The sequence below is a fragment of the Pongo abelii genome, chromosome 12, assembly GCF_028885655.2.
Source record: "Pongo abelii isolate AG06213 chromosome 12, NHGRI_mPonAbe1-v2.0_pri, whole genome shotgun sequence".
Taxonomy (NCBI): Eukaryota; Metazoa; Chordata; class Mammalia; order Primates; family Hominidae; genus Pongo; species Pongo abelii.
Genome location: NC_071997.2, coordinates 21,932,615 through 21,946,657, shown reverse-complemented (window position 1 = coordinate 21,946,657; position 14,043 = coordinate 21,932,615). Strand labels below are relative to the sequence as shown.

General features: G+C 38.6%; 1 protein-coding gene across 1 annotated transcript in view; it reads right to left on the bottom strand.

Annotated features, from left to right (window-relative positions):
* The window catches only part of LOC100446962 (POTE ankyrin domain family member B-like), a 37,689-nt gene extending 27,101 nt beyond the window's left edge, over positions 1 to 10,588 (bottom strand). The window contains 5 exon segments of the mRNA XM_054547799.2: positions 610 to 747; positions 2,075 to 2,181; positions 4,973 to 5,146; positions 5,307 to 5,421; positions 9,759 to 10,588. Coding sequence (XP_054403774.2) covers positions 610 to 747; positions 2,075 to 2,181; positions 4,973 to 5,146; positions 5,307 to 5,421; positions 9,759 to 10,168 — 944 coding nt within the window. The 5' untranslated portion in view covers positions 10,169 to 10,588.
* Positions 10,589 to 14,043: the final 3,455 nt, after the last annotated feature.

Here is a 14,043-nt window from a genome sequence, read left to right as displayed (position 1 = left end):
TCATGAAGACTTGAGGGATCTGAATCAGTAAGGGCATCTTGGTGTCAAAGGTCAACCAACAATTACCAGGCAGCAGGCCCAGTTTGAGTGGCAACAATGCAGCAACAGAAGCAACGGAAACAACAGAATGATTGGAATGTCCTTTTTTCTCCTTCTGACTTGATAAAAGGGATTGTCTTCTTTGGATTTAGTGAACCCCTTCAGTTCTTGAAAAATTCAAGGAGTATGTAGGAGATGGTCCCCAGAAGACAGTACAAGACTTTCTGCTAAACGACATTTCAAGACCCAAATAACTAATCAGAAAAATCAAAGATGTGACACTATTTTTTATCCCATGCATAGGTGTTATACTTGGATGAAATGAACAATGTTGGGATCTCTAAGGATAAAGGTCTTAAAAGTCCTGAGATAAAGAATCCTGCACCCATTGGTACTTCTAACTTGTCTTGCTTTTGTCTGATTTCTGGCTAATGCAGGGGACTAACTCACTGCTACTCTAAAACTACCTGAACCAAACTATGACATCTCACCTGATACATAAAATGCAATCGCTATAATTATTTTAAACCTGAATTTAGCATTAGCTAGCCTTTTAATGTAAACACTTACACATTATGATGACTAGAAACAGCATACTGTCTGGCCATCTGTCCAGATAGATCTTGAGAAGATACATCAATATTTTGCTCAAGTAGAAGGCTGACTATACTTGCTGATCCACCACATGCAGCAAGTATGAGGGCAGTTCTAAAATGATAGAGATAGTTTCTCCCTTAGGAACTGTAATAAAGTTACTTTAAAAGCTAATTTGATATACTTTACCAATTTAACATCTTGCCTGTCCATGCAGAATTAAACATTTACATGCACTAAAAGACATAAATATCTTGGGTACTCAAGTGTTCATCTTTGTAAAATACCACCAAGGTTAAAAGGAAGGGACAAACAGGAAACCTCTTATCTCAGTGGGGTATTGCATAGCAGAAGCTACTAATTTAAAGTCCTTTGATGGACAAGAAACAATGCTAGGGCCACTTATCTGAAGTGGACAAAGATTTAAGTGAAGATTTCATCACAGCTTCCCTAGACTGATATGCTGTAATAGAAAATCAGCTAGGGTGTCAAATAAATAGGAGCTCTCTGCATGCTGAAAGTAGTAATATTAATAATAATGGTAAGAATAGTAGTCATAGGAGTTTCAGTTAATGATGCCAGTAAGCATGTGCTAGGCACAGAATTAAATGCCATCTATATCTTACTTATGCACAGCCAACTTTGAAGGATATATTCTCCTAGTTTTCACATATGACAACATATTTGGTGGTAAATAACATTCCCAAGGTCACACACCTAGCAAGTAAGAAAGTTAGGAATTAAACCCAGTTTTGTGTGAATCCAAAGCCTAGATCTTTTCTCTTTATCACCCACCTATGGCTTGCCTTCATTAAAGGAAAAGTGTATCCACTTAAAACTATCTTCACTCTCTCTCTCCATACCAATTAAAAATAAAAATATCAAAATACACTGGAAATAAAAAGGAAAAAAGCTGTTGAACCCACAGTATGTGGGAATAGCAATTATTTGTCATGTAGGGATAAGCTAACATTAATATTCTTCAAAGAAAGCAACTTAAAGCCGAGTCATTGAAAAGACAAAAGGATTTTCAACTCCTATTTATGTATAATACAGAATATTTAGTGGAAAATCATATAAGACACAGAGGTTAAAAACTACTAGAAAGGGTTAAGAAGTTCAATACTGAGTCACAAACTAAAAGGTAAAGTTCACACTTCATAAAATTAATATGAAATCCCTTTAGCTAACATAAGATCCTGCAACCAAAAACATCACATAACAAACAACATCAGTTAATATAATAAGAGAAGATGAATTCTACTAAAACTGTTTTTTATGTTGCCCAGTCCAAATAATTGTTTTTCTACCTAACTGATTTGTATTGATACTGATGACTATGTCCCAGTAAGTATACATTAATCTTATTAATTTAATATTTATGACTTGAGTGACTGCTATCAATCTAGAACAACACACAGATTAAAAGAAATAACTATACCTTCCATATCTATCAAGTGCATTTAAATTAGCTTTTTTCTTGATTAAAAATTTCACCACATGCTGTTTTTGTTCATGTACGCCAAGTAACAGTGGTGTGAGGCCATGCTGTAAAACAATATAAAGCAAAAATGTATGTAATTCAAAAAAGTACATATTCCTCAACTGAAGTGGAAACTTTATATAAGATCCTATGGACTTACACACATAGAAAGTAAATAAATTTAGTCGCTTCCTTCTCACTCTTCTGTGCTTTCCCACATGCTGCTCCTTCCCTTGGAAACACCCCTTCTCTGCCTCACCACATTAACTCTGACTATCTCAAAAACTCACTTTAAATGTTTACTGGTTCTAAGACTCTTTGCTTCTAACCTAGCATTTGGCATGGTATTATTGGATGATAATATTTTCCCATCTAAACAAAGAGCTTCTTGAGGGCAGGGGCTGTATCTTTTGTCTCTATATCCTCAAACCTAAGACAAATTGTTGTGTATAAAGCAAGAATTTGCATGTAAAATATTTCTTTAGTTTCACATGTTTTACCAAAAGTTCAACCTCCAATGTGCAACAAAAATTGCTGTTAAGACTCATACTTCCCATTTCAAAATTTTTTCCAACATTTATTTATTTAAAATTTACTTGTATTTAATTTTCACAGATTGTTAACTAAATAGATAATCAGTTCATAGGACTACTGAAACAAAATTAACAGAATTCCTATCTGTATTCTTAATAACTCCATGGTTTTAAGTGTTTAAAACTGCCATGCTGATTATGCCAAAGCTCTACATACTTAAGAGACACACTGGATAGTCCATAATACAGCTTTGATTGACAAAACAGGTTTAGAATTTGCTAGAATTCTAATTGAGAAAACTCTGCTCTTAACAATGACTTACTGACCTAAGCACTTGAGTGATAACAAAGAGACACAAAGTCCTGAGAGGACCATCCTCTACTTATTGAAAGACTACTCACTGCAAATTTCTAAAGACATTCTGAATGGCAGTGAATAACTGATGGTAGGAAGGAAAAGGTACTATTTTGTAAGCTGATAGATAGTGCCAATAATATTCATTTTAATGTCTCAACCACAGAGATAAAAGTCAGTCTAGGCCAGGAATGGTGGTTCACACCTGTAATCCTAGCATTTTGGGAGGCTGAGGTGGGTGAATTGCTTGAGCCCAGGAGTTCAAGACCAGCCTGAGAAACATGGCAAAAACTTCATCTCTACTTAAAAAAAAAAAAAAAAAATACAAAAACTGAGGTTGGAGGACCATCTGAGCTTGGGCCGGTCAAGGCTGCAGTGAGCTGTGATCACAGTACTGCACTCCAGCCTGGGAAACGGAGTGAGACCTCATCTCAAAAAAAAGTCAGATTAACGTTATTGGAAAGAAAAGATTTAAAGGAGTTACATATCAAACTCCAACTCCTCTAGTGATATCATAAGTTTCTGAGATATAAAAATTTACTTATTATACTTTTGTATTCAGTGGTTCTTAAGCAGGAGTGTATCCAGATTTTGAGAAATTTGTTGTTGTTGTTTTAAAGATAGGGTCTCATTATGTTGACCAGGCTAGACTAGAACTCCTGAGCTCAAGCAATCCTCCCACTTCAGCCTCCCTAGCAGCTGGGACTACAGTCATGCACCACCATGCCTGACTTCAAGGAAATATTTTTAAACATACATATTCAGGCTTTATTAGACTTACTCTACCAAAATCTTCAGAGGAAAGCCTAGACCTGTTGATTATTTAAAAATTTTCCTCAGGTTACTGGGATGCACAATTCTAGCTGAAGCTATAGTGCAATAGACAATTACTTCAGTCTCATTTCTCACCCACATGACCAATTCCCTTTCTCATTTGAAGATTTGGCAAAAAAGAGGAAAGAGTAGGAGAGAGACCCATTTGCTGAAAACACCACATAATTTTCCCTGGTAAGAGTAGAACAGGGTCTAGTGAACTCAAAATCCAACTTGATCTTTTTACTTATAAGCTCCTTATCTCCCACCTTCCCATCCAGACACTCTAGATTTGAAAGCAGATTTGACACTCTAATTGGCCATTTCTACCAGAATAGGATATTAAGTCAGATAATTACTTGTTAGTCCTTCTGCTCAAGGGTTTCCCATTACATTACCACCTATTCACTGCCAATCTGATTCCTCAGAGGTCTCCTAAAATTGATCTCTAGGCAGTTTACAACTCACTAACTCCCTCTCCCAAACTAAAAACTGTCATTCTCTAAAATTGAAGAGAATCTTGCTCACCATACAAAGGAAACAAATGAATGAACAACAACAACAACAACACACACACACACACAGACACACAAAACCTCTTCATGGTCTTTTCCCTCTATTACATAATTTCCAAATTGGCTTTGATATTTCTGGTTGCTCTCTTTTTCCCTTTCCATTTCTGCCTCATGAGCAATCAGAAATATCTTAAGCCTTGCCACTGAGAGGTGCATCACCTTATATCTGTTACTGTATTTTAGGAACTTGCCAAAGCATCAGGATTTCTATTCACTGAAACAGGTCTAAGTTTTCTTGAGTTTTCCTGTAAACCCTATTTCAGGGCAAATTTTGCCATTTTATATTCATTAGGGGAAAAAACCTAGGAGGGAAAAATTGAAAAATAGTATTACCTTTTACAAATTCAGTGTTTTCAAAAAATGTATTTACCACAAGTGCATTAAAAAAAAAACTGTACCCTGTAATGCTACTTCGAAACTAACAATATTTAAAATAAAGTCTTAGATAATTAAGTCATTTCAAAATATTTTCATTCAGGTTATGCTTGAGCTTCCAAATACGGAAAACTGGCCCTTACACAGGTCAATGTTAAAATGAATGCATTTCAGTATTTTGAAAATAAAATTGCTAGATCTATACCTTGTTTTTTGATTCAATATCAGCACCGTATAAGAGCAGTGCTTTGGCCATTAATTTATCTTCATTGTAGATAGCATAGTGTAGAGCGGTATTTCCATACTCATCTGGAATATTTGGATCAGTGCCATGTTCCAGCAACATTAACGCACATTCATCTTCTTGGCATTGTACAGCCTGTCAGTATTAGACCAAAAACAAATTATAAATCCTAGGAATTCAAAATAAACATTCCACAGCTTTCACCAACTAGTTATATTTAAATGAGAAAACTCATTTTCATGCTATGTATTGAAATCAAACCCACCTCACGCTGATATAGTTGACTACTGCATACCTTTATCAGGGGTGTCCTCTGTTTGTTGTCAAGGACATGAAGTTGACATTGTCTGTCCAGCAGGAGTTTTACTACTTCTGAATTCCCATTGGCAGAGGCCAGATGTAGAGCAGTCCTATGAGAGTGAGAAGACTTTTTAGGAAATTGTAGTGCACTAGCTACAGCCACATCAATGATTCATGTAATTGCAAACACTGAATAGCCTGCTATTACTCTGCCTTCAAAAAGACATTTAATTTTCCCATGAAAAAAGCACACCATTTATTACCTCTCATTGCTCACTGTATTAATGAAAGAGCAGCCTATTTGAACAGAAAGGGCATAGCCCTTGGATGACATTCAACTTGGGCTGGAATCCTACTTGAAGCTCTGTCACTTCCTAGCTGTTGCTTAGCCTTTTTGGGTCTCAATTTCCTCATCAATAAAATGGGAATGAAAATAGTAGCTTTCTCACAGGAAACCACTGTAATGCTTAAATGAGACTCTACACAAAAGATATAGAATAGTTCCTAACACAAATAACAGCTCAATAATTGTTAGATATTATAATTTTTATTAATACCACTAAAGACAACATTTCAATTAAGTGAGATGATACAATTATACCTACACTTGCAGGTATGTTTTAAAGATTACAGGTAACATTGTATTTTAGTGATTGTAAGATGATCCTTGTCTCCATGTTGTCTCCACTGAAATATCACTTACAATTCATGATTTACTATAATTGGTGGCATTTAAATAATTCTCTTATTGAGACATAAAATAATGGGGCATCATACAATGCCTGGTGCCTTACATTAAGTAGAATATGTTATAATATAACAAGTCTGGGGCGGTTCCAGTCAGATGACCAGCATTTAGATAAATTTTAGTTCTTAAAAGAACTATGGAATAAGAGAGCTGAGGTGAAAACAAAAACAAATTTCTAAAATAAACTAATTATTACTTTGGTTTCCAAAAAGCTTTAAGCCAAAGAAAACTTGGAATTCAAATTAATAGCATGAGCTCATTTTTTTCAATGCTTCGATTTATGCAATGTCTGTACATAGATATTTGCAATCATTCATATTAGGAGTTAAGACTGTTGTAAATTTTCTCTTTTGAAACTGGATTTATGAAACTATTCGCGGAGCTTTTTTCAACTTTTACATTCAGGGAAACATGCAGGATGTGCAGGTTTGTTACATAGGTAAACATCTGCCAAAGGGGTTGGTTGTACAGATTATTTAATCACCCAGTTGTTAAGCCCAGTCTCCATTCCTTCTACTTCCTGCTTCTTTCCCTCCTCCCACCCTCCACCCTCTGAGAGGCCCCATTGTGTGTTGCTTCCGTCTAGGTATCTGTGTGTTCTCATCATTTAGCTCCCACCTATAAGTGAGAACATGTGGTATTTGGTTTTCTGTTCTTATGTTAGTTTGCTAAGGATAATGGCCTTCAACACCATCCATGTCCCTGCAAAGGACATGCTCTCATTCTTTTTTTAATGGCTGCATAGTATTCCATGCTGTTTATGTACCACATTTTAGTTCTTAAAAGAACTGAAACAGTCTATATCCAAGACTTATAAATTTCCAAAAGGGCAGTTAAATGTTATCTTTTACTTTTCTACCTTCAGAAATGGTTTTGTTTGAAATGAGGGAGGAAAAGCTTCAATTGAGATTAAGTCCAATTTTAAATCTCTCAGCTTGCTCAAGCCCAGCAGGTAAACATGAAGTTTTCAAAGATGGAAGGATCCTGAGAGATAGTAGAATATGCCTGCCACATAATAGGTGTCTGGCTTATGTCTGATGACTAAATGGATTGAAAGAATGGAAAAATACAGCTTAGGAGCTCAATATTTTTAAACAAAACTTCTGTAGAGTAGGGCAATACATTTACAATAGTAATAATCGTTTATATTTTCTTTTTAAATTTTCATAAGTATATAACTAAACTAAAATGATTAATCCATACTTTTTACACATGTTAATCTATATATAATGAAAAGATAATTATATAATAAAATGTATATACAATAAAATCTACAGGAACAGGTAAACAGAATCCCTCTACTTATGAAGAGGGTAAAAGTTCAAAGAAGATAGCCAACCACAGAAATAAAAATAAATAATAGAATGTGAGAAATTATTTGTATCTATGCAAGTAGCATATTCCTTCTCTTTCCAAGGATTATTTCACTACTAATGAATCTTAACTAAAACATTTCAGATGTTCATTGCAGAAATCACAGATAAGAGAAAGGGAAAAACTTCACTTACAAATCCCCAGAAATAAGTTTGATTATATTTTCTACATATTTTCAGCTAACACGAGCAGATTCTGTTTGTCTATATGTATAACAAACTGATTTTTTTCTCACTTGATATACCAAAGTACATCTTTGCATGTCAAAATATCTCTGTATTTACTGACACCCTCAATGGTTACATGTTATTCCATCCTATGGATGCACTAAAATTTGTTCATAAAATCTGTAGATGAGTTCTTCTCAATACACTGCTATTTTAGGCAATAGTAAGAAAAACAGATGTATCTATTTCGTAAAGATATTTCAGTGTAATGGAATTGATGATATATATTTTTAAAAATGTGGTTCTTACCACCAAAGTGTCTATTTAAAAAGTTGCAGCAACTTAAACTTTAGACAACTATATAAGTACCACTGTTCTTCATCCTCGCAAACTTTGTGGATAGAAAACAGTATTTCATTCCTTTTTTTTTTTTTTTTTTTTGAGGTGGAGTCTCACTCCAATGCCCAGGCTGGAGTGTAGTGTCACGATCTCGGCTCACTGCAACCTCCACCTCCCTGGTTCAAGTAATTCTCTTATCTCAGCCTACTGAGTAGCTGGGATTACAGGTGTGTGTCACCATGCCCAGCTAATTTTTTTGTATTTTTAGTAGAGAAAGGGTTTCATCACTGGCCAGGCTGGTCTCAAACTCCTGACCTAGTGATCCACCTGCCTTGGCCTCCCAAAGTGCTGGGATTACAGGCATTAGCCACGGGCAGCCGGCCTATTATTCCTCTTCTAACTTAAATAGAAAACACTATTTCATTCCTCTTCTAACTTAAATTCCTTCTCTTACCAGGAACACTCTGTTTTCCTATGTGCATAGGTCACTGGTAGATATGCAAAAAAGTACTTTGCCCAATTTTAAATTGAGCTTATTTTATTATATCTGCATATATAGACCGGGTGCAGTGGCTCACGCCCATAAACCCAGCACTTTGGGAGGCTGAGGTGGGTGGATCACGAAGACGGGAGTTCAAGACCAGTCTAGCCAAGATGGTGAAACCCCATCTCTACTAAAAGTACAAAAAAATTAGCTGGGCCTGGTGGCAGGCACTTGTAATCCCAGCTATTGGTAGGCTAAGGCAGAGAATTGCTTGAACCTAGGAGGCGACAGAGGTTGCAGTGAGCCGAGATCCCGCCACTGCACTCCCGCCTGGGCAACAGAGTGAGACTCTGTCTCAAAAAAAAAATATATATATATACATATATATATATATCTGCGCATATAAATAGGCATTTGTGTTTCCTTTGGTACTTTTCTTCCTTTGTATATTTAAAAATTTTAATATATACTCCAGGAACTTATTTTTGTGACATAAAAATCTGGCTAGTTTTCTCCAAACAGCATGCATTTCATTTATGAATAATTCATCTTGTTTTACCAATATGAAACATCACCATTTTCAAGTGCTAAATTCTTACATATATTTGGGTATTTCTGGATTTCCTATTCTGTTCTATTAATTGATGTCTTTTCAGCTATTAGTAAACAATTTGTGGAAATAGCACATGCACATTTTGATATCTGGAAAAGCAAGTCTTTTTCCATTTGGTTAAAAAATTAATTTATCACAATAATAAAATACAGCATGTGCAATCGGTAAAACTTTGCTATTTTTATTTGGCTTACATAAAAGTGATAAACACAGAAAAAGCTCACATCTTAAGAAAAATGAATCTTCCTATTCAAGGACATGAACTGCATTCCCATTTCAGTTTCCTTCTAAGGTTCCTCAGTAAAGAACATATTTACATAGTGTACATTGATATAAAATCCATATTGGATTTTATTTGAAGACTATCCCAGAAGTTGATATATTATAGGACTTAGTTCTCAATATACGCCATTCTATAATGTATAGAACATTGTTTTAAAATGTGTACATTAAAAATAATCTGCTGCTTCGACTTAATCACTTTAAAACAGTCGATTAGTTTTCTATAAGGGAAATTATAATTGGATTGGAAATCAGCTAAAGTTTTGTTTTTGTGTTGCTGTTCATAAAGGGCCTGTGCCCTGACCTCTCTGAGGTTTCCACATCCAGGGTGGTGTGGCACCTGCGGAGGCAAGAAAGCCAGGCTCCTCCCTCCTCGCGCCATGAGGGCATGTCCCCATCATCCCCCCACGTCCGACCTCCTCCCAGCCAGGCCCGGTTACCTCTTTTGCTTGTCCCTCTTGTTCACGTCAGTGTCCCTGAGCATGACGATGAGATCCTTTCTGGGGACTTTACCCCACCAGGCAGCTCTGTGGAGCTTGTCCAGATCTTCTCGACGGACGTGGTACCTCGGCTCCATGAAGGCGCTGTCGTCGTAGTCTCCCCAAGCGCCCACGTTGCTCTTGCCGCTCCCCCCGCAGCAGGGGAAGCAGCGGCGGCACCACTTGCCCATCTTGCTCCTGAGTGTCTTCACAGCAGAGCCGTCGTGGTCTCTAGAAGTGCCCACGTTGCTCTTGCCACTCCCCCTGCAGCAGGGGAAGCAGTGGTGGCAACACTTGCCCATTTTGCTTCTGAGACCAAATGGCTTCTTCACAGTGGAGGCAGCCGACCTTGAACAAACCTCAGCCGCCATCTGCTTTTAACAGCCAGGGGAGGCCGGTAGTAGCGAGCAGATCGCGTCTACCAACCGGTCTTACCAACTAGCAGGAAACTCTGGGTTTCCAACCTGTTTGAAGAGAAAGGTCAATCCCAGCCAAAACCTGCCAACCCCAGCAGGGGAGCCCAGCCCACCCCACCCAGGAAAAACCCACACCCAGCTGGGGCAAGCCCACGCCCACCCGGGGCGACCCCACTCCCACCCCAGGAAAGGCCAAGCCCCCCCTCCCGCAAGGAAACACCCAGACCACCCAAGGGAATGCCAAACCCAGCAGAGAAAAGGTCAAGTCCAGTAAAAGAATGCGAGGGAAGAAACGCCAATCCAAGCGAGAAACACCAGGCAAAGCGACTAACGCCAAGCCAAGCGAGGAACGCCAAGCCAAGCCTAGCGGTTACAGGCAAGCCAAGCCGTTATGCGCGTGCGGCGGGCAGGCGCGGGTGGAGGGCAGCGTGCACGGTGTCATTGCACGTGGCACAGACAGTGGCCGATGTGTGCAACCCGCCTGCGCAAGTCTTGGCGCCACAAATGTCAGTGACAGCCTTGCGTTCCCGGCAAACTTCATGGGAGTTGGCCAAGTCTTCGGGCCATTGAGGAGAGGCCTCCAGTGGGAAAAAGCCTCTTGAAGCAGGACTGGGGCTAGAACGCCTGGAACTTGAGGATGGTGACAGCCTCCTCTGAAGAAAGCTCCCAAGACACTCGTGGTGGTGCTGTTGCGGGTGGTCGCGCTGCAGCTCGGAGCTCCGGTCGGCGGAGCTGGATGCAAATGGCCTCAAAATCGCGGAGCACAAGACGCCCACCTTCATTACACCTGCTCCTCCTTGGTCGGCACTCAGAGCACGTGGCCATCAGCGACGGGCCACTCGGGTCCACAGAATCGGGGCTGGGCGGCCAGCTCCTGCCCCGGTGCCCCCTGCCTGGTGTCAAGCCAGGGCCAACATCTGTGGAGCTTTTGGCCCAGGGTGCTCCACTTCACTGGCATGCAATAGCGTGGAGGTGCATGCCACTGTCTCCAGGCCGGCAAGAGGGGGCTTGGAGGAGCACCTACCACTGATGGGGAGATGCAGAAAGGCACCCCCATGTGCAGATCTTGGGAACAGGACACTACCAGCACCAGGGAGCCAGACCCGGGCCTCCCTGGCAGCCTCTCAGCTGGACCCAGGCAGTGGCACCTCGACCCTCCTGCTGTGCAAGCTTATGCAGCCGGGCTCCAGGCTGCTTCACCCATAGGGCAGGTGCTTTGGTGTGGGAGGAAAAATGGATTCTGGCCAGGCTCGGTGGCTCACGCCTGTAATCCCAGCACTTTGGGAGGCCGAGCGGGAGGATCACGAGGTCACGAGATCAAGACCATCCTGGCTAACATAGTGAAATGTCGTCTCTACTAAAAATACAAAAAATTAGCCGGGTGTCGTGGCAGGCGCCTGTGGTCCCAGCTACTTGGGAGGCTGAGGCAGGAGAATGGCGTGAACCCGGGAGGCAGAGCTTGCAGTGAGCCGAGATGGCGCCGGGCACTCCAGCCTGGGTGACAGAGTGAGACTCAGTCTCAAAACAAACAAACAAACAAACAAACAAACAAACAAACATGACTTCATCAGGCAAATTCTAAAGACTCTTCTACCCTTTGCGGTTAAAAAGTGAATTGCTGGTAATTTTATAAAATGTAAGATAAAAATACGTTTTTAAAAAATAATTTAATGCTTTTGAATACTTTCAGCCAAAGTCTTAATGTTCCCTAATTCTTGTTAAATAGAGCTAAATATGAAGACTTTGAAGAATATCTCGTGCTTTCGTCTCTCCTTTGCTGTAATGTTTAAAATTTCCCTTTGAGAAATGAATGGACAATCCCAAGACATGCCGTCACATACTTTCCTGGAACAGTGGATCAAATCCCATTTTTCTCATATGAAGGAAATTTCATCACATGGCAAATGAGCAAAGCTGCTCTTTAAACTGTAAGGCAGCAATGTCCAAGCATTACCTTGCACAATTAACCATTTATAGCATCATGCCCTCACTTTCGTTATACAAGTTACTGGAATGAGAGAATCTAAATCTTATAACTGAGATGGGCTACCCTGTAGGCTAGAAATTAGGTTTGGTCATGGTGGACACAGGGATGAGAACAAAGAGGAACCGCAAAACAATTATTCTTTCTTTCTATATTAAATATAAAATAAGTTGTTTCAATTGTACAGGTGAGGTGGGATTTTCACTGAAAATGAAATACTGTAATTGTGGGTTAAATTTATCAGGAAAAAATATTTTTAAAAACCTAGCGATCATCTTTTTCTATCTATGTATCCATCTATCTATCTATTTATCTATCTATCTATCTATCTATCTATCTATCTATCTATCTATCATCTATCTAATGGTCATGTATACCTATATTTAAAAATAAAAAAGAAAATGGGGCACTGATATTAATTTCTTAAAATCTGCTGACTTAGTGGAGACACTGCAATAAATGGTCCATGAAATGAGAGCCCTTGCAGAAGCCAATGAGCTTTATAGGCGTTGACATTGATACTCCACTCTGCAATTCTGCATATATACATATATATATACACACACATACAAACACACACATATATAGACTATATATACACATATATATACATATATATAGAATATATAGAATATATATGTGTATATATGCTGTTATTTTTATTTCTAAATTTTCAGTTTCTTTTCTACAAGAAGATATATGCTGCCTCACATTCATTAATTTATGGTCTAAAAATTGTCCCTGACATTCCTCTAGATGTTTTGAATGCAGTACAAATAATGTTTAAAAATACATGGGCTCAAGCATGGCAAATGAAACCATGCAGTAATTTGTTAATTGAAGGTGAAATTGGCCACTCACTTCTTTTACTGAAAGAGCAAGTGATAGTGACTAATCGCATTTCTGAGAGCTCTAAAAGAACAAATAGTTACCAAATTATGGAGTAACACACATTTGTTGGACACGCAGAGTCTCATGTGGAAAGAAAAGCCACGGTAACATGGATTTTGTATATATCCACCTACACACATGTTACCTAGATCTGTCTGCTGAGAGAAACTGGAAACAGTGATAACCCAATGGAAATGATAGAAATTATACTAGGGTTTGGATAGGGAACATTCAAGATGAGCCTGCTGTAGTCTATTATGCCAGAAGGCAATGACATGCTCAAAGGATGATGGAAACATCAAAACTGTACAAAAGCCAACCTGAAGGGCTCTCACTGCACAAATACGCAACACATTAGGTATCAAAACAAATAATGTTACTAATAGATTATAGCCCAATGACTATATTAGTAATCTACAAATCCATACTGATAGATTAAATAAATGAGCTAATTAAAAACTTTGATAAGGAATATGAATATGAGATATTTGCATAGCTTTCACAATAACCCCCTCCCCAAACTCTTACCTATCAGAAAAAATGTATGTGCAGTTTTACAATGGAGAAGCTGGCAGATGTCACCTTAAACAAGTGAACAAAATTTATCTTTCGCAACAAGGGGGAAAATTGAAATCAGGTGACACCTGATGGAACGCAATGAAAAGAAAATAACATCATTTATATGACATTTCTGCACATAACATGATTTTGAAAATGAAAAAAAATACATTAGACACATCCAAAAGAGGAACATTGTGCAAAATAACTGGTCTGTAAACTTCAAAGTTATCAAGGTAAGAAATTAAATAAAAATGGATAGGTTGTTCCAGGCCAAAGAAAGCAAAATAAGACAACAAAATGCAATGTCTGACTCTGAAATAGATGTTGGCTGTAAAGACATTTTTAGGGCCATAGATCAGAAAAAAAACCTGATTTTCACTGTACTTTTAGTTTT